Source organism: Siphateles boraxobius, unplaced genomic scaffold (genome assembly GCF_051911475.1).
Source record: "Siphateles boraxobius isolate OS27281-9 unplaced genomic scaffold, OSU_SipBor_1 41, whole genome shotgun sequence".
In the NCBI taxonomy this organism is placed as follows: domain Eukaryota; kingdom Metazoa; phylum Chordata; class Actinopteri; order Cypriniformes; family Leuciscidae; genus Siphateles; species Siphateles boraxobius.
This window is the reverse complement of record NW_027509042.1, coordinates 24,469,542-24,490,168: the sequence shown is the minus strand read 5'-3', so window position 1 is coordinate 24,490,168 and position 20,627 is coordinate 24,469,542. Positions and strand designations below refer to the sequence as shown.

At 45.7% G+C, this 20,627-nt stretch overlaps 1 protein-coding gene across 5 annotated transcripts in view; it reads right to left on the bottom strand.

Annotated features, from left to right (window-relative positions):
• Window positions 1-20,627, bottom strand: part of rhbdl3 (rhomboid, veinlet-like 3 (Drosophila)) — a 155,074-nt gene that overhangs the window by 21,272 nt on the left and 113,175 nt on the right. For all 5 annotated transcript variants that reach the window (XM_077199030.1, XM_077199032.1, XM_077199034.1 and 2 more), the window contains 2 exons: window positions 18,099-18,247; window positions 6,284-6,396 (listed from right to left, as the gene is read on the bottom strand). In XM_077199030.1, the coding sequence (XP_077055145.1) occupies window positions 6,284-6,396; window positions 18,099-18,247 (262 nt within the window). The remainder of the gene's footprint in view (window positions 1-6,283; window positions 6,397-18,098; window positions 18,248-20,627) is intronic.

Genomic DNA, 20,627 nt, shown 5'->3' with positions numbered 1-20,627 from the left:
TGCGTAGGCTGCCCATGGCTTTGAGGTTGGTACGTTTTGCTTTGAGGATTTTTGTCAATGGAATGTTTGTTTACTATCTTGAGTCTTTGTGTAGATCGTCAATGAACAACCAACTGCATGTTATGGTCAGCGACCGTGCATAGTACCGCGTTGTGAACATCGCTCGGTATGTACAAGAGTCATATGCGTGGTTTGTTTTTCTCTTTTATTGTTTTATTAGTAATTCTTCTGTTTAATGTTTGACAGGTTGAGTGACGCAATCAAGGGTTTCATCTGTGTTACGGGACGAGATGCACATCTGTTGATGTAACGCGCTGTTGTCTTGCCTGGGCTTATTCCGGTCGTAATTTAATTGGAGTGGACTGTTTTATAACAGCGCGGGCCCGGACGATCGCTCGCCGAAGAGTGAGGGCAAAAGTGGAAGCGTGGCTGTTTTCTGGCTGGCTTGCCCGTCGAGAGTGCGGGCGACCGTGGCCCTGTTTATTTCATCTTTTATTTTTTTATTTGTTTGTTTCTGGTTTTGCTGTGAATTGTAATTGTTTCTCTTTTTGTTTTGTTTATTATTATTTTGTTGCTTGTATTATAGGTAATGTAATTTATTTTTGTAGGTTTAAACTTATGTTGAGTTACAAGGTGAGATTGATCTGAATATTGTTTTCGTGTATTGTTTTTCATGTTTGCAAACTGTTGACGTTTTTGTTCTTTATTTGGGGCTGGTTAGTACCAGCTATTTACTAGTGTTTATTGTTTATCCTTTTCCTTTGTAATTGGAGTGGTGCGGAAAGTGTATTGAGGGGGTTTAGCTGCTGTTTAAAGGTGTTCACCTGGAGTGCTGTGCTTCTTTGAATTGACCTCACCAGAGTGTGTGTGCTTGGGTATTAAGCGTGGTGTGTGAATTGGGTGTTACAGCAGGCTATCTCTCTCCCTTAAGCTTTCTTTTGTATTTGTTTTTTTGTATTTATTATTTTCTATATTGAAGTTTTGTAAAGTGTTTCTTTTGTTTCAGTTCCTTTTCGACATGTGAATATTGCGGCCTTGAGGTGTTAATGTATTTATGGTTTTAAACTTTTGTATTTGAATAAAACTGCATCATCTTTGGTACTCACTGGCTTATGTCTCTCTGCTCACCCATTTTTCGGTAACGAACCTGTGCGCCCCCTGATCTGGGGCTGGTAGTTCCCGGTATATACTGGGTGGCGTAGTCGAACATTATTATTATTGGTGCTTGATCCGGTTCCCTCCAGTATCTGACACCTCTCGCCACACTAATATGGCAGTGTCAGTCAACAGTTGTGGGTGGGGAAAAAGTATGTCATATTACCCAGAATCTGAAAACGGCTTGTTTTGAAACACTGCTTATGATTTATGGGGATTAAAAAAAAAAGCACTGGGTGGATTTTTATCATTATTGGGTGGTTGTGTACACAGACTGCCAACACACATTTATGTTCAAACACCATGTAAAAGGGATTTTCTTTTTATAATAAGTGGCCTTTAAGGCTATTTATATATTACTGAATGTTGACATTTTTTGCATATTACACATTTCTGTTCCATGAAAATAAATATTGATTACTCATGCTCCACTATAGAGATTTTGTCAGTTTCATGCTCTCTAGAATGAGAAGGTCGGGGAAGGGTAAAGTGCCCTTTAGTAAAGTGCCCTTTCGGTTGTATCGCGGTACCCCCCAGAACGTGATTTCAACTGAGGAGGCCCTAAATGTTTGTTCATTTATAATTAGGGGCCAAGCACTGAAGGTTCGGAGGCACCTATTGTATCCGTTCCGGTTCTTATTATTCTTCCGCTTCTAGTTCTTCTTCTTCCGACTGGGCGTCTATGGCAGCCCATAGAACCGTTTGCGGGAAAGTTGTTTTGGTTTGACATTCTGATAGAGGACAGTCCCAACATTAAATACACCAATTTTGGTGTCTCTAACTCATTCCCTCTAGCACCACCACCTGTCCAAAATTTCACTTTTATTATGCTAATAACTTTTGAACCGTAAGGCCTATCTACAAAATTATTTTCCCCTCTGATTCCTGAGCTCATGACGATTCGATTGCATAAAACTATGGCTGCCATTTTGAATTGTTCAAAAAAACCTACTTTTTCGAACTCGTCCTAGACGGTTTGTCCGATTTTCACCAAAATTGCACCAGATCATCTTCAGGCAGTGGGGACCAAAAATTATGGAATTCAAGTTGATTCGTCAAACCGTTTTCGATAAACGCATGAACCAATTTTACGTAGGGCTTGCGAAAACAGACATAAGGCTGTATCTCCGCAATGCTTTATCATATTAAGACCAAACTTGGTACATGCCATCACAAGCATGACCTGAGGCTACATGCTGTGTTTCGGTGCAGCGCCACCTACTGGTCCGGAGATACAGAAAATGGCTATTTTTGCTTATAACTTCTGATAGATTTGTCCAAAAATCATAAAAGTGGTCTCGTTAGATTCAGGGCGTCATGTCGAGTCGACTGATATCCAATTTTCCCAGATCGGCCATTTTTAATTAAGTGCTAAAATGCTGTATTTTCTGAACGCATAAACAAATTGTTACGAAACTCGGTATGGGTCATCAGTACGATGCCCTGAAGGAGCCTGAGAAGTTTCGAAACAGCGCCACCTTGTGGTAAAATTTATTTTTCAAATGCTTATAACTCTGGGTGTGGTTGACTGATCTTCACGGGAGTCATCTTGAGTTCCTGAATACTTGGCGAGTCCACAGATATCAAACAGGCTAGGTTTCGTCTTACGGTTTGTGTAGCGTTGTGATTTAGCGCTTAAAAAACATTTGCCGATATCTTCGAAACCGTTAGTCCGATCGAGGCAAAACCACCGACAGAAGTTTGGAAACATAGGTTCCTGGCTGAATACTAATGCCCAAATGCCCAAATATTGATAGTAAGTGGTAGTAAAATTCAATCAAAGTCACGTGTCAGTCATTTTTGACGTGTTATTTCATTTAAATGTCTATAACTCCGAAGCGAATTGAGATATTTTCACCAAATTTGGCACACACATGTATGGGCTCATTCTCAGGACACATGAAAAAAATTGTGGGATTTTGCCTCTTGGTGGCGCTATAATTCAACAAAGCATGAAATTCCCATTGACTACAATACAGTTTTGTGATGTAAAATGCTATACTTAACAAATGCATTGCTGTAACATTATGAAACTCAGAATTTGCCACCAACACCATCCCCTGAAGGTACTCAGAAGATTTCGAGACAGCGCCACCTGTTGGTCAAAAGTTAAAATTAAATTTCCAAAAATGCTAATAACTTTATAATAAATATGCCTATTGTAATGAAACTGGTTTTAATAGATTCCTTGGGTCATGCCGAGAACATAGATACCAAGTTTGACGTATTTAGCCAAACTTCCTGTCCGCCATCTTGATTTTCATTCTATACCTACTTTTTCAAACTCCTCCTAGACCGTTTGTCCGATTTTCACCAAAATCGAATCGTATCACCTCCAGACCGTGCCGACTAAAAGTTATGGATTTCGTGTTGATAACCAAAACCGTTTTCGTATACCGCAGCATCAAAGTTTAGGCATGCTGCCAAAATGACTATTCAGGCTTTTTATCTGCAATGCCTTGACATTTTGAAACCAAACTTTGTATGTGTCATTGTCACCTCACTCTGACCCCATTACATCGATTTCATAACTGCGCCACCTATAGGTCGAAAGTAATAAACCATTAAATCATCTTATAAGTTACTTTATATATGATTTTTCAGCCATTTGCCCAAAATCCTCTTAAAATGTCTCTAATTTCTCCTTGCTGCAGTTGGTTTGACACTCCCAGCCATGTTGGCATGTCTTATCGTCTGCTTTTGCGCTTGGCCCCGGTAATGGCTGCTTGCAGCTATATTAATATCTGATTCAGTCCACTTTCAGTTTCAATGCACAAAAATCAGAAACAGGTGCAACAATCAGTAGAAACAAGAGAAAATGAATATAACATCATTAAAAAGGAAGGTGACACCTTAAATAAACCAGAATAAACTATTCTGTTTTGGTGTCTTGATCAAAAGCGATGCCTGACCACTTAAAAGAAGGTTGTTGAACCTCATAAGCCTGGAAAAGCATTTAAAGACATTTCTAATTCTAATCTCTATTTCACTGAATCTAAAATAATGTAGAAGGTTTCAGACCACTGGCAATATGTCTAAACTGAATCATTCCACCAAACTCACCCCAAGATCAGAGGACAAGTTGCTTTAAGGAGTGCATCCACTAATTTAGGTTTGTGCTGAGGAGCCGAGAACAAGTCCCAGCCATTCAGCAGGTAGTTCAGAGTTGTGGCAAGAGGGACACAGCACCTCGTTCCTTCCATAAGTGAACAGAGGTTACAATAGTGACCAAGAGTAATAGTAACTAGGGGTCAATGGGGAAAACACTAATGACCAGGTTGCTGTATGTCTCGAGGCAGTGCTTGGAAGTTCACCAATGATCACTTGAGAGTATGCTGGACTGAACTAGGCACATTTCACTGACAGAGAGTGCCTACAGGTGCCCAACCCTCTTGATGGAAGTGAATGCAATCAGGAGGGCTGTCTTCAAAAAGAGGGCGATCAAATCAACTGACTCCAAGGGCTCAAAAGGAGCACTCTGCAGGCCCAGGCAAGACTACAGAGAGGTCCCAAGAGGGAATAAGGCGTGACCTAGGAGGATTTAACTTCCTGGCGCTTCTGAGGAACCAGCTGATTAGGTCATGCTTCCCAAAGAACTAACCATCCTCTGAATCGTGATGTGCCGCTTGGTGGGGGAGGACAGCCTCCCCTACAACCTCTCCTGCAGGAAGGAAAGGACAGACCCAACTGGGCATCTCTGTAGGTCTTTACCTCAGGAAGAACATCAGTTCGCGAACAGATGCAACTTCAAGGCATATAGCCGTCCATGTAGAGGGAGCTCGCATTCAGGGACCAGATGTGGAGATTTTAGAGGTCTGGGCGTGGGTGCCAAATTAAGCCCTGTCCCAGAGAAATCCCCTTCCACAGGGAAATTTACAAGGGAGGGGCTGTCGCGAAGTGCATGCCAGTGCGTCTGTGCCGTGTGGAGCCTTGGTCAGGGAATGGTGGACAACGACTGGCTGAGAGCCTGTGCTGTGACCTTTGGTGCTCATAGAGCTAAGTCGGACACCAAACGCACTTCCTGCTTAAATCCGGGCTCAAGACTACCCTTGTGCGGATTTCTTAGAACTTTGGCCTGATGGCCTGTCTAGAGGCACTGTAAGCCCTTGCTGCCAGGGATAAAGTAAACTTACAGGCCCTGAACGGGAGTCTGGGACGATTCTGCCAGGTGGCAGCATAAATGGACAAATGCATCGCAATTGACCGCTCCACCTGTGGAACCTCTGTGTACCCCCTGGCCACCCCACCATCGGGGGTAGTGACGGTGGAAGAGCATGTGAAGAGGGCCTTGGCTGTAAAAGGTGCCTTCCACAACTTTGTGAGCTCTACATGCACCTCCGGGACAAAAGGCACTTGGGTGGGCTCACAGCTGTGAGTCACGCTCCAAGGCCAGATACAACTCTGCATCAAACTCAGGCTGAACTGCCACACCCGACACAGCAATCAATAATTCGTCCTCTTCTGGAGACCCAAGTAAGAAATTTGGCTTGCCACCAGACGAGCCGCGTAACTCATCCATGAAATCCACCAGACGGAATTTGTGCAAGACGAGGAATGGGAGGCCCGTGGGGATCGACCCGGCGGAAACGCTCTCATTCTGCATCTCATTGAGTCGCGACAGCAACATTATTGCCATGGTCATGTTCTTGCAATGTCTTATATGTGCATTAGAGAGGGGAGAGACACCACTCCAATGCATCTTAAACACCAGCCTCATACCAGGTTCCCTTGTAGATGTGAATGGATTGAATGCTTGCATCACCACTCGGCTCTGAAGAACCGATCTGCATTAGTGGATGCACGCCATCTCCTTTTATACCCAAATGTCCATGGGAGTGGCGCATGCAAATTCCATGGGGCTCAATAAGTCAGTACATCGATACAACGTCAAGGTGACTGATAGGATGAATGTCATGCAAAGGCTGCATTTGAAAAATCTCAGCTCTAAGTTAAAACAGCAAAAAACAGAGTTCCCCCAGTTTTGACCTATATGAATTTCCAATTAATTTTCCATGATACTATAGTTCATGTCTATTTTTAAAAAGGCTTTTAAAGAGATTGCACTAAAAAGCACACTTTCTCATCACAAACAGTAACCCCCCCCCAAAAAAAGCGTGATTTGACTCACCTGCAAGTACACCACACACATATACCAGGCCAATTCTCAAAGCTCCATGGACCATCTCTAACGGCACACCAACCAAAAGTTGCATGGCCATGTTTAGGCCCAGGTGTTCTATTCTGAAACATATAAATTAGCCATTAGCATTACCATAATCACAGATGTGTTTGAAGACGGGATGAATGCCCTTTTTACAATTTGGTACATTTGGATTTAGTGCAGGGTATATAAACAGGTTTGGTTAAGTAAATTTGATTATATTTTATTAATTTGGACTTATATTGTACTACTTGTAAACTGTAAATGATAACATTTTAGGATCACACAACAGAGAAAATAGAAAAACCTTAAATGAAAGGACAAAACTCAGCAATGCAATTCTCAAGAGTCAAGCATGCACGGTTGAGCTTCTGTTTGCCATATTTGATGTACTGTACACTATTTATGTGTGCTGATCAGAAAGCCTGTTAATCATATAAAGTGATTGTGTCTTTTCAGAAAACTTGGATTAAATTGCTCTATTCATATGGATTACTTTTATGAAGTCTTTATGTACTTTTTGAAGCTTGAAAATATTGTTTGCATGGAATTTTTTTTTTTTTGGGTAAACTATTCTTTTACGATGCTTCAGTTTATCGTAGATGTGTCGTATCAACCTCCAGATGTCAGTGCTAAATCCAAGAACATCTGCTTATCTAAAGTCAATGGGTGACTTCAAATTATTATTATTAGATATTAGTTCCCTTTCAGTCGAGAACGTCAGACGTAGTCGACGGTCGACTGAATTGGGATCTCGCTAGAGAGCCTGTCTTCTTCGAGTACTATTGAACGAGCCAATGTAATTGGCGTGCGTGATTCGCATCACACACTCCGCCCCCGCGGCGCGGGTATAAATACGGAAGTGGATGCACGCACTAGTTGCCTTTCGCTTCGGAGCCGATCGTTTGATGTCTCTGAGAGTGCTGTTGTCTACAACGAGCGAGTGTGTCGGTGTTCTTCAGGAAGACTCTCCCAGTGCTGGTGTTCTACAGCGCGAGTGCAGCGGTGATCGCGAGCTTTGAGCTCTCAACTGCTGTTTTAACAGCAACAAATTTCTAAATGTTTGTGTGTGTTGATGGCTGGTTAGAGGGCGGAAAAGTGAGTGCTTCACTGTTTCAGTTCTCTGTTCAGTGTTGCCGCGGTCATTCCCCTGTGTGCTCCGGCACTGGTGACGGTCCTATTTTCTGAAAGAGCAACACGGGTGCGTTTGCGTCTTTTTCAAGATGTCATTCCGCCCGTGCGTTTCTGGGTGCGGTCGTTCCCTGTCTCTCTCTGATGGTCACAACTGTTGTGTCACGTGTTTGGCTTACAGCACGCTGAGACAGCTTTTGTGGACAGCTCATGTTTTCACTGTGGGAACATGACTGTCGCAGTGTTGAGGGCGAGACTCGCCTTCGTTTGCGGAGAGTGAGTCCCCATTACCATGCCCCACCCTCGGGTGCTGTGTGGGATGGGTGACCGGAGGATAGTGTTGGATGTCCCGCCCGGTAACCATTCCCTGTGGGCTCCTCACTCCTCCCTTCCACTGCAACCACTGGAGCCTCCTGTGTTGTCTGCTGGTCCATCTGTAATGGGTGGGCCAGCGGTTTCACTCGGGGCTCCCCTGGAGGACAGGACGCCGATTGCAGCATCGGAGGGTGAGCTGACTTCTAGAGATGATGACTCGGCTGCATTGTCTCCCTCCGGGAGTTCAATGTTGCCCGAGCCGGATCCAGAATTATCAGCTATGCTGAAACGGGCCGCCGAGGCTGCCGGGCTCGAGTGGAACCTCCACCGTGTCCCGTTCAGTCTCGGTTGGAATCTGGAGTTTGGTATCTTGGGGCGGGCCGCGCTGGTTCTCAGCTCGCCGCCCCAGTGCCTTTCTTTCCCGAAATGCATGGAGAGCTTGTCAGGTGGTGAACAGCATCTTTCTCTGCCAGAAACTGCCTGACTAGCTTTTCCCCCTCATTACCCTTGATGGAGGAACGGTGAAGGGTTGCGAGGTGTCCCTCCATTGGAGCGGTCTGTCGACACAGGTGCACCTGTGTCCGGCGGCCGCTGCCTTTTGGGGGGATACTCGTCTCCTCCCTAAGGCCTGTGAGTTTCGTCTGTTCCGACGGGCAGAGCTTACAAAGCCTATGGGCAAGCCCCTTCCTCTTGCGTGCCATGGCGTTGCTGCAGGCTAGGGCACCCATGGCATGCACGAGGGTAATCCAGACCGTGCGCTCATAGGTGAGCACCGCACTGCATCCGACCTCACCCTCCGGGGTACGGGTGTCGTAGCGTGCGTGATCGGTCTGGCGATGTCCACCTTGGTGGTCCAGTAGCGCCTTCGTTGGCTCAGCCTGGTTGGTATTGTGGATGCGGACAAGGTTCTGTTCCTGGTCTCCCCAATTTCCCAGGTTGGGTTGGTCGGCGACGCGGTGGTGAACTGCATCAAACAGTTCTCTGCCGCTCAAGCGCAGACGGAGGTCATCCGGCACATCCTGCCCCGGTGGCCAGCTGCTGCTTCCAACCGCCGCCGGTGGCAGCTCCTCCGCCTGCTCGTCGCCGTGGGCGTTCTCCGGCCGCCGCTCCTGCTGGCCCTCCGCAGCAGCCTCCACCCAGGCCTCAGCATGGAGCCGGCCGCAGTTGAGACGCCCAGCCCGCTCCAGGCGCTGCCAAGCCAGGTGGCAAGCGACAGCGAAAGCATTCCGGAGCGGGCCACCCAGGAATGGATGAGATGCTCTTGGAGTGGCACGATCACTCCCTCCCCCCGGGTGAGGGCCGGGTGGAGCCTTTGTTTGTGTGTGTGTCTGTTCCGCCGCTGGCTCCCTAAAAAAAAAAAAAAGAAAAGCGGAGCAAGCGGTACCCACACTTCAAAGAGAGAGCAATTTCATCTGTTCCTGGGCCCCAAGAGGGCCAGTCTGGCGGGTGTGACCCTGTATAGCTTTACACCCCTCAGCTCCCCCTTGGTCGCCAGCAGGCAGCTTGGTGTGTTCGAGGACCCGGTCATCCGCCTTCTCACGCGCCCCCTGCCGCTTGTGGAGACAGGTAAGTGTTGCACAGCACACTAACACCACTCTCTCTACTTTGCTGCCCCACCTCAGGCTCGGCTACCCCGCTCAAGTCAGTGATAGTCATCACATTAGGTGTTGAGCAGACGTGCTCCTGAAAATTCAGTGATATTCATCACACCGAGTGTTGAGCAGTGCTCCTGACTTGTGCGTGCTTATCTTATCCTGCTGGCGAAGGATTTGATATAGCCGCTCCTCCAGCCGGTACGAAGGCCAGTTGTAAACTCGTTCTTCGTGCTACTAGGGGGTGGGTCGTGACCATCTTGGCCCAAGATTGGTCTGCAGCTTTGACCTGAAAGACAGGTGCTTCAGATCTCTACCTCCCGCACCGCAGGCCATCCTGTGTGTTGCGTCTAAGGGTGGAGTATCAGTACAGTGTCCTTCCCCTCGAGTGCTCCAGAGCCCGTTGGGTCTTCAGGTCAACTGGAAGAGAGTAATCTCGCCCACGGGCTGAGTATCTCTTTTCTAGTTTTGGAGAGGTACTCGGTCCAAAATGTCTCTCCAATGAGAATGTGTTCAGCTGGTGTTGAAGTGAGAAAGGGTCCCACTGAAAGAACTTTCAGAGGTTCCTGGGGTATATGGTAGTCGCAGCCTTTGGCTCCCTCCATATGTGACCGCTTCAGCGCTAGCTTCACGATCGAGTCCCGAGGTGACCGTGGCAGAGCAGCTCACCCTGTGTGACTATAGTTCATCCCGGTCTGCTGCCAAACCCTCTTCAACAGAGGGGCCATGTACAAAGGGCGTGTTTTAACGGGGGCCTGGGCGACCCCCGACTACACGGGCATTCGTGCCTCGAGTTGTTAGACATTGCGACCGTTGCGCAAGCTTCCCCTGCATGTCACAAACTCACCCGTCACCTCCTCCTTGGAGTCAGACGCTTCTGAGGGCGCCTTGTTCCACTCCTCCCGCTTACTCAATCGTGCCGCCATCGAGCCTCACGACAGTTATAGCCAGGGCAAGTGGAGACTCCATCCCCTGGGTAGGGCTGGGTCATGACCATTCCGGGGCCGCTCAGTTGCCCCCCCGGTTTTATTTTTCCGCCAGTGTTTGGGTAAACCGAGCGGACTACCCTTGGACAAACACTGGGACTCAGCTGCCCCAGGGGCCCGCAGAAATGCGTTTAACCCCAGTGAGCCTTCTAAAAGTGACTGCGACTCATGGTCGCCTTGCGCCTGCAAGTCAGTGAAATCAGCAGTGAAATGAGCAGCAATGCTCCTGTAGCTCAGTGAGTCCATCACAGGTAGCTCAGTGAATTCATCACACGCAGTGCTGAGCAGAAATGCTCCTGGTGCTCAGTGAAGTTCCTCGCACTCAAGTGTTGAGCAGAAATGCTCCTGAAGCTCAGTGAGTTTATCACACTCAGGTGTTGAGCAGTAATGCTCCTGAAGCTCAGTGAACTTGTCACACTCAAGTGCTGAGCAGAAATGCTCCTGTCGTTCAGTGAAATTCTTCGCACTCAAGTGTTGAGCAGAAATGCTCCTGAAACTCAGTGAGTTTATCACACTCAGGTGTTGAGCAGGAATGCTCCTGAAGTTCAGGGAACTTGTCACACTCAAGTGCTGAGCAGAAATGCTCCTGTCGCTCAGTGAGGTTCTTCGTACTCAAGTGTTGAGCAGAAATGCTCCTGAAGCTCGGTGAGTTTATCACACTCAGGTGTTGAGCAGGAATGCTCCTGAAGCTCAGTGAACTTGTCACACCCAAGTGCTGAGCAGAAAATGCTCCTGAAGCCCAGTGATCTTCACATGTTGTGTTGAGCAATGCTCCTGTCTTTTGCGCCCGTCGCTTGCACCTACGTGCCAAGTCAGGAGAGGAACAGGTCTTCATAGTTGCCCCTTATTGGCCCAACTAGACCTGGTTCCCTTCAACAGCCTTCCTGACTTCCCCTGAGAACTCTTTCGGGGACGGGGCACGATGGCACACGCGTTCTTCCCCCGGAGATCCCGGGTGGTCTTACATCTGAACGCGGAGGTTCAGGTGGCTATCACAAGAACATGTGATAGTTACCATCACTTCTGCGAGCACCCCCTAGAATTGGGTAGCGTGCTTACGCCTTTAGAAGTGGAACCTAGTCGTTGAGTGCGTCTTCTCTCCAGAGGAGATCCTGAAAGCTTCGATCACTTCACTTCCGTTCTCTTTCCTGCAAAATGGGTTGCAGTAGGCTGTTTTCCTTCACCCTCAAAATGATGTTGCCTCGGTGTTTAAACGACGCTCATCGTGTTGCAGAAGTATGCAGAAGCACGTTCTGATCGTCAGGTTCCTGAGGAGCAAGGTCTTGTAAATCCTTGTGTCCATCTTTATCCTCTTGGGCCTTGTCCCTGGTGCGACTGCACTGCAGAGACCGCCCCTGAGCCACTGCAGGCAGTGAGTTAAAAATTCTGTTATATCAGTTCTCCTGCTCGCGTGGTCTCTACTAGAGGGTAGGGACTTGCTCGCTTTCGGTCAACGTATTGTGCCTGGAGTCTGGGCCGGCTAACTCTCACAAGCTGAGACCCCGGCTCGGATTGTGCCCAAGGTTCCTACCTCTTCCGTAATAGGAGCAGGTGGTGAGCCTGCAAGCGCTGCCCTGGAGGAGGCAGATCCAGCCCTGGCTTCTCTGTCCGTTCGCTTGGATGTGTACAGAATGCAAGTCATAGACCTCAGACCAGCTCTTCAAGTATCTGTTGGAATTCAGCAGAGAGGGAAGGCTGTTTCCATGCGAAGTTGCACTTAGTGCTTGCCTTCATTTCGGCAAAGGTCCGAGATGCAACATGTCCACTTAGGTGTTGAGCTCCTCTATGATGAGTGTAAAGTGCTCCGCCTGGGCGTTGACGATATACTTTGCTAAACAGATTCTAGAGTTGGGGGCTGGACGACACCTAGTTGAACCGCTGCTTCCCGTGGGCTCCCTTCTCATGAAGCAAGTTTCACCGTGAGCCCGGTTCAAGTGTCGGCTTGCTGCCCCATTCCCCTCCTATGGACTGGATACGTGCGCCTTTCTACTCCAGTTGAGTTCCCTTAAAATTGAACCCTGTTGAGTTCCTCCACACCCCTCCGACGTCGGACGTGCGGAACGTCTGGTGTTAGGCCTACCACTCGTAAGCAGTGTGGAACCTGTGTTAGGCTGGGTCCATATGTTGCGGTCCCTTCGGTGACCCCATATGTGTATTCTTCCACGATACGGCTCCCTGCGGTGAGCCCGTGTCTTCCCTCGGCAGAGTCTCTCTGCCGTCACTGTCCGGTGTGTCTCCCCCCGTCTTAGGCTGGAGCCACCCCAGTGACATTCCATATGTTAGACTGCCCGGTTTCCGCCCAGTTCATATGTGTATTCTCCACATTACCTCCCTCTGGGTTGGATGTGGCTTCCGCAGCGTCCCTTCCTTCCAACGTACGGGGAACGCTTTCCCAGTGGTCCTGTAGGAACAGCAGTGACTTCCCTGGCCTAAGCCCTGTCCTTCCCCGCCTTAAGTTTGCGGGGGCATCAGGAGGCTTTGGTTTAGGCACTGGAAGGTGGCAGCGTTAGTGGCGTGTTCAATGGGTGATCCCAATTCAGTCGACCGTCGACTACGTCTGAAAGGGAACGTCCTGGTTGCGTATGCAACCCACCGTTCCCTGAAGGAGGGAACGGAGGACGTAGTCCCCTTGCCACTACCGCTGGACCACCGCTGACCCCGGGTTACTCTCGGCTCCTCAGCGAAAAGCAACTAGTGCGTGCATCCACTTCCGTATTTATACCCGCGCCGCGGGGGCGGAGTGTGTGATGCGAATCACGCACGCCAATTACATTGGCTCGTTCAATAGTACTCGAAGAAGACAGGCTCTCTAGCGAGATCCCAATTCAGTCGACCGTCGACTACGTCCTCCGTTCCCTCCTTCAGGGAACGGTGGGTTGCATACGCAACCAGGACGATTTTTATTATTAGATATTAGACAGAAGAGCTTTTTAAATATATATTTTTTAATTCAATCAATAAATCTTAATACATGTAATAATTGAAAATACTGTTGCTGTGATCTCATGTAAAAGTTTCAAATACTTGTCAGTAATGTGTCAGAGATGAGGTCTGGTGGGTAGTGAGTGTACCAGGGACGTAGCACTGAATTTTGGGCCCCTTGGGGACCCTTTGCCATCATCATACCATGATCCATGCTATTTATCACACTTTTTTATAGTGTACATCTATACACATAGCACTCATTGATAGAAAAACAATTGTACTGTATATCATGTAAACAGTATAACATATTTGTACATGAATTGTACTATACTCATAGCACTCCAGTATCCCCTTAGACATTCAATATTTAACTGGAATTATGTTTTTTGAGATATTGTTTTTAATACAGACATTGTCCTTTGTATTCCATAACATTACTGCAACACAGTATGTTGTTATGGGAAGGAGGCGAGAACCGGCGAACATTTAAAGACTTTAATAATAAAATAAAAAATACAAAATGAAAATAAAAACAGCAGCCCCTCATGGACGACTGCTGTCGCATATAACAAAACACAACATAAATTCAGGCCTGGATTCTCCCGATCTCCTTTATCGTCGCTCATCCTTTAATGCTTTTGCTCCTCCATGAGAGATACGAGACCGGTGCGTCGGGCAGGTGTCGCTCATCAGTAATCACGGCACCGGCCTCGCGCCATCCTCCCACAGCCCTCAACCTCGTCCTGCTCGCCACAATTACAATCTTTCCAAACTATTTAACAGTGTAGGTACCTGTTAGCCTGGTTAAAACCAGACCCTTCTCAGTCGTAACTGAGTTAGGGTCTGGGGAAGGTTCATTGACAGCTCATTTCCAAAGGGGAGTCACCAACGGACGTCGCTCAAATGCCTCTGGGCGCAATTGGATAGACCTAAAACCAATCAGATCGAATCATCAGCCTGTAAAGCCCGCCTCAACGTTTGTGATTGGTACATCGATTTGGAAAGATTGGAAATGAGCTTGAATGGGCTCTTCACCAGACTAACTTGCAGAGCAAATATAAATTTGCCGGAAGTTCGTCTGGGTTTTCCCAGGCTAGGTACCTGTACAAGCATGATGAACATAGTATTGATATTACCCTAAGCCATAAATTACATGTCTGTTATTTATCCTACCATCACCATGTTTATAGTTTAAGAATAGTAGCTGCTGAATAGTATACGTGGTAGAAACAATGGCATGCAAGATTCACACAGTTTCCACACATACTTTCCATATTGTTTTCCATTTTTCCAGTTTATCTCTAAAGATTGGTCACACACTTTACTTCAGTGTTTAGAGTACGATAAGTGTGTCATGAGCTTAAAACAAGTTGTTTCTCATTATGAAAATGCAGACTCCCGTGCAGCAAGCATCTATTTACATAACATAAACAGCGGCTTATAAGTCGCCGTCGCCTCGCTCGAACAATATAGGTTCTCACTTTGGAAAGAAATTCGTGTAGAATTGTTTTCCCTCACTATCTTTACTTTCCTCCTCTTTTTGCCTGATCTTTGTTTGAACATATATTATACGTGGTGGTGGTGGTGCTGCGACTCGAAGATCACCACACTCAGATGACTGCTTTTCTGCTCCTCTACGGCCAGTCCGCTCTCCCTTACAGCCAATTAGCGTTTTGCAATGTTCCTAGACAACCAATCAAATCATCCAAATTGCGAGCATGCTGTGCTCGTGGGAGATGCCTACACAGACATGTGCCAAACTTTGTCAAATGAGCGAGCAGAGAAATGGAACAGATTTTCACAATTGTAAAATAATAATAAATAATTTCAGGATCTTCATGGGCCCCTCACATGCCAGGGCCCTATGCACTCTGTCCACCCCACACTTACAATGCTCAGGGTGTGTACTCTGACACACAAGAGACCTGATTCTGGCATTTGTCCTTTTACAATTCCACTCCTGCGCCAACTTTGTTTAGTCCTGCTTTTTGCTGAAGCCCTGACCGTTTCTCCACCTGTTCTAATTCTATGACCATAATTATGCACTGCACATGGAAAACTGTTACACATGAAGGAACACACCTACAGCAGTGTATGTGACTTTGGCCCTTAATAATGACCCATCTGGGTAGGGTTGGGTATTGGTTGGGTTTTATCCGATACCAGTAGCCTACCTACTTGGTATTTTTTAAACGTTCCGGTGCTTAAACGGTTCTTGAACCGGTAGCTACTTAAGAAAACGAAAATGCACGCACTTTGTCAAAAAATAATACCCTTTTATTTAAAGGGCCAAACTGGACACAACATGAACTTAAATCTTTAAAAATATAAATACAAGTAACATATGGTATAAATAAACCAATATAAAATAAAAATTCAAATTTACATAATAAAAAAACAACAATATTGTATCAAACATTGTAATAATACTGTAGATAAGTAACTAATGCCTAATAGAGATTACTACCAGGGTAATCTAATTTCGACATGGCTCCAGGTTCCCATGTTTTGTCAGCTTGAACCAGTCATGTAAGTTATCTGGTCGATGTACTAGTTACGGCAGCGTTTAGCTTGGCGAGTTCGGTATTTCGTTCCCACTGCGTCTTAGCTACGCAGCGTTGAGTGAACCTATGAAAGAGAACGTCTCTGGTTACTGGTGTAACCTATGTTCTCTGACTAGGGAACAAGATGCTGCATTCGCTGCCAAGCTCCTTGCGCTGCAGACAAGCTTCCTTTTTCGGCAGAGAAATCTGAGGAGCAGATGGCGCGCGCACCAATATAATATGACGACGTAAGAGCGTCGAGGCGGCACCCGCGCCATCAGCCAATTAATTGCCGTGATTCTATATGGGCTTCAGACAATCGGCACACCCAGAGGGCGTTCTGACGCATAATTTTACACGTGAAATGCAGCCAAACCTTGAAGCGTTTGTCTTCGGCATCTTCATTAATCCCCTCGCTATCAGCCGACATCCCAAGTCTCCCGGAAGTTCCGGGAGTCTCCCGCATATTGATAGCGGCTCCCTGATGCCCGCAAATTAGTTAAAATCTCCCGGAATCTACAGCGAGTGAGCAAGAGCGCGCATGCGAGACAGAAGAGACTGTGCTCCAAACCGTATAGGGCGTGCACGGTGGAGAGGGACCTTGCGTGTGTGTGCCTCATGTCAGGCACCGAAATCAGGCACCGAAATTTTCGTTCTTATTCGGTCTCGTTACTGTTTACGTCGGAACCGGTTCCCTATTGGCACCGCGTTTCGGTACCCAACCCTATATCTGGGTGACAAAGAAACTTTTAACTACAGGCAATATTCCTCATGTCACATACTTGGCTTTCCTTAAAATCGCCAAATAGATCCTATATAAGCAAAATATGGACCCAGATCTAAGATAATAAGAAGCAGGACAAGGTCAGATTAATTATTCTCATAGAACAAGGACCTGAAATTTACAAAGCTTCGGATAACTAGGGCATGTATCTTAACTTATCTTAACGATGTGTATTGTGAAAAGCGCTTTACAAATAAATGTGAATTGAATTGAACTCATGGTGGATGATCATGCAGATCTAAAAGAAAGTATCAGTGTAACACAATTTATTGAGGATGCTGACAAAGACATCAGCCTGACAGACAAAAGCAACAAAAAAAATTTAACTGGATAGCCTTTAATATGTAAACTGAATGTCACGGGATAGTTGTGGAAAGGAGAGTGAGGACTCAAATGCAGAGAATGAGTATTTAATTAAGACAGAAAATAAATCCAGGTATAGCAAAAACAAAGCAGACACGAAATAGGTCATTACTCATAACACGGGTGAACATCAATAACGAACAAGCACAGGACTACAAACACTGGGAGACTAAATAGGGAAAAAACAAGGAGGGTAACGAACAAGGCAGGTGGGAAAGATTAATAAATTATCAGGAAACGAGATGGGAGGGGCTAGGCAATTGACAGGAGAGCACATGGGACAATGAATACAAGACAAGCCATGTGCTCACAATAAACCAGAACAAACACAAACACATGACAAACCGGGAGTGACACAGCTCTGTCACTAAACCCAGAGAAGACACAGATAATAGTGACAAAACTGTGACACTGAAAGTGAACATCTCTGAACGTATTAGCCTATCTTCAGTATAGGTATACAACAAGAGACAGTTCATGTCCCCAGAAACAGAATATGAACGTAACTGAATGACTTATCAGGAAAACCTGCATCAATGATCTTAAGGCTCTGATCTGAAACTGATCTCTGTTTCAACAAAATCCTCTGTTTCCAGAATAAAAGATAATTGAATCACGGCTATGAAAAGACCGAAATAAGAGGGTAAAATCGAAAAAGCAAGAACAAATTTTACATACACTAACATATACAAATGATACAGTATGTATACATGTAATTAAGAAGTGCAACCGTTCTGTTGTGGCTTTGTTTGGCTGAGCAAAAAAAGAGTGACAACATTGTTTCTCAGTATTAACTTGTTTATTGAACTGATCGTAATCCTGCTATTGAATATCACCACATGAGATCGGTGCTGCTGTCCTGAATGAGATCATGTGGTGTTTAATGCTGTGACACACAGAATAAGTCATGCCTGCTGGTGGTGACACCAGGTGAGAGAGTGACTTTTGAAAACGCCTGTTTCTGTGTGGGAGAGTGTTGTCTTATTGGGATTCTGTTGGTGCAGCAGACAGAGCAGATCACTAGCTTGAGTTAATGGGGAGATCACTCGGTAGATGAGTATAACGTAATACATTAAACCCCACAGATCACATCAATATGTTGAATAACATGTTCATTAATATAATTAAGTATGTGTAACTCACCCAGCATGCATGAAGATGTAGCTAAGATAGCGCCAGGCCTGAGCTCTGAGCTGCGGGTGGTATGGCAATGGGCCCTTCAGGAAGTATGGTGATGACACCTGCAGAACCCAACGGTTCAGCTGCAGTCCGTAATACATAAAGACAACAACCTGAGAAAGATGTGGTAAGTAAGAGGCTGTTACTGATGTGTGACACTGTCCTCCAAAAACGCATTTTAAAGCAATTTATGGAATTATATGTGCACTCTTGCCTCAAAGGATGTTCTAAAAGGTAAGAAAACATAATTATGCAGCCTCGGAACCTAGCTGTAACCTAAGGCAGCATCACATACAGTACATCGACCTGTACATTACCGTTCAAAAGTTAGGGGCCAGTAAGATAAAAAAAAAAAAAATTCTTTAACATTTAGTGGAATCCAAAGGCGTGGGCGAAGGTGTCAGGGTTCTGTCACTTCTGTTTAGTCTATTTCTTGGTTTTCTGACAGAGCTCTGACACTCCTGTTTTGTCTTGTCTGTGTGCCTTGTTTCATGTGCTGTCATGTCATGTTTTGTCTTGTGCTGTGTGGCATGCAGCTTGTGTTTTTCACTGGCTGCGTGTTCATGTCTCGTTTTGGGTGAGCACATGGAGACCCGTCACTATGGGCGGGCCATAGGGGGCCGGGCCCGCCCCAAAAAATGCTTGTGCCCCCCCCCCCACTTAAGGCACAGATAATTTAATTTTAATATTATCATAGTTGCTAATTTTGTGTTGCATTCTTTATCATTAAAATGTAAAAAATATAAAGAAACAATGGTGTGATTTTATTTGATTGTTGGGAATCTACACTGCAACGCCCTATCACGGCCTTACTAAAAATAACGTTAGGCTACGTACGTGACGTACAACTAAGCCGCTCAACAGTTACCGCGCATTTTTGAAAGCTGTTTCAAAACGAGGTTTCCCCGGCATACTCGCTTCAGTTCCTTCCGAGTGGAATGATACTTTGATGAGGAGGTTCTGCTCGGAGAAACGCTTCCTCCCGCTGTACTGGGACTGGAGGGAGGACAGCGCTGCCTCCACTCAAAGTATCTGTGCGAGTGTATTTGCTTGCGTGCGTTTGTGTGTGTGTGTCATGGCAATGCATATCCCTCTTTTGACTGCTTTAAAATGCAATGTTTGACCCTGTGCCATGTGCTCTCCTGTCGATTGTCTAACCCCGCCCATCTTGTTACCTGATTATTGATTAATTTGCCCCACCTGTTCTTCCTCTTTACCCTCTTTTGTTTGCTTCACTATTTATTAGGGACCAAGCCCCGAAGGGGATAGTCCCTATTGTATCTGTTAGTTTTCTTCTTCTTATTATTATTATTTCACCCAAATTGGAGTCAATGGCAGCCCTATGAACCGTAAGTAGGAAAATGGTGATATTTTAAAAAGTAATGAATAGTAATTGGTCTCTAGGACCAACTCTATAGCGCCACCACCAGTTCAAAAATTCAACATTGAAATGGTTTTAACTTTTGAACCCTTTGATCTAGAAAAATGAATCTCAGTACACCTGAATCCCATCATTGTGGTGATCGCAATCAATATCGTACATTAAGACTCCTGTGTGTTGTCCCCCTCGGGGTAGTTTTTGTTTGTATTTTGTTTTATTTTATTTTATTATCATTAAAAACCCATTGTCCTGCACTTGAGCCATCACTAGTTTTATGACACCCAAACCCTGACAGAAGGTATAATGTGTGTATTAAATTGTATGAAATAATCCCGAAAAAAGCACAAATACGGCAGAGATGCCAAGTTCAGCGACTGGAATTAGCTGAGGTGACATAACGGCTAACAGACAGCAGACAAACGGCTAGTAGTGACAGCAGCGGCAATCAACCTATCACTCAAGTGGCCACGCAACTATTTTTATGCTTGTTTTTATGCTAGTATTGAGTCATTAGCTTTGCAACATGCTAATGTAAAGGTCTATTCAAATTATTGAGACGCTGGGAAAGGGTCTAGCATGCCCAAGTCCTTACGGAGATGAAGGGCCTGGTATATAGATTCACATTTCACTTGCATTTTTTCTGCAAATGGTGGAAGCTATGGGATCAATGTCCCGCCAAATGTATTGCGGCCACGGATCAAAATATAATAAGCGTGAATCAAAAAAGAACAAGCACGAATAAAAACTTTAAACACATTAAAAAATATTTTTCACAAAACTTAAACTTGTGTTCATGCTTTCTTTAAAATCATGTTTTCCTTGGTTTTATTACTCTGTACTTTGCGCTCTCTTTCATTTTCTGCTCATAACTTATTTTTTGTACGCTTGTGCTGTTTTTCTCTTCGCTCTTCTTTCCATGTTCTGCACTTTCTCTTCCAAATGTTGCAGTTCGAGTTTCATGTAAATTAGGGCGGGCTTAAGCGTCACCATTGGCCCACTAGTTCTAGATTGACAGCTCCTCCTCTAGCCAATCAAACGAAGAGGGGAGTTGACGTCACTCCAATGCGACTCACGCTACTGATGCTCACTCGTACAGGGGGAGACAACAGTTT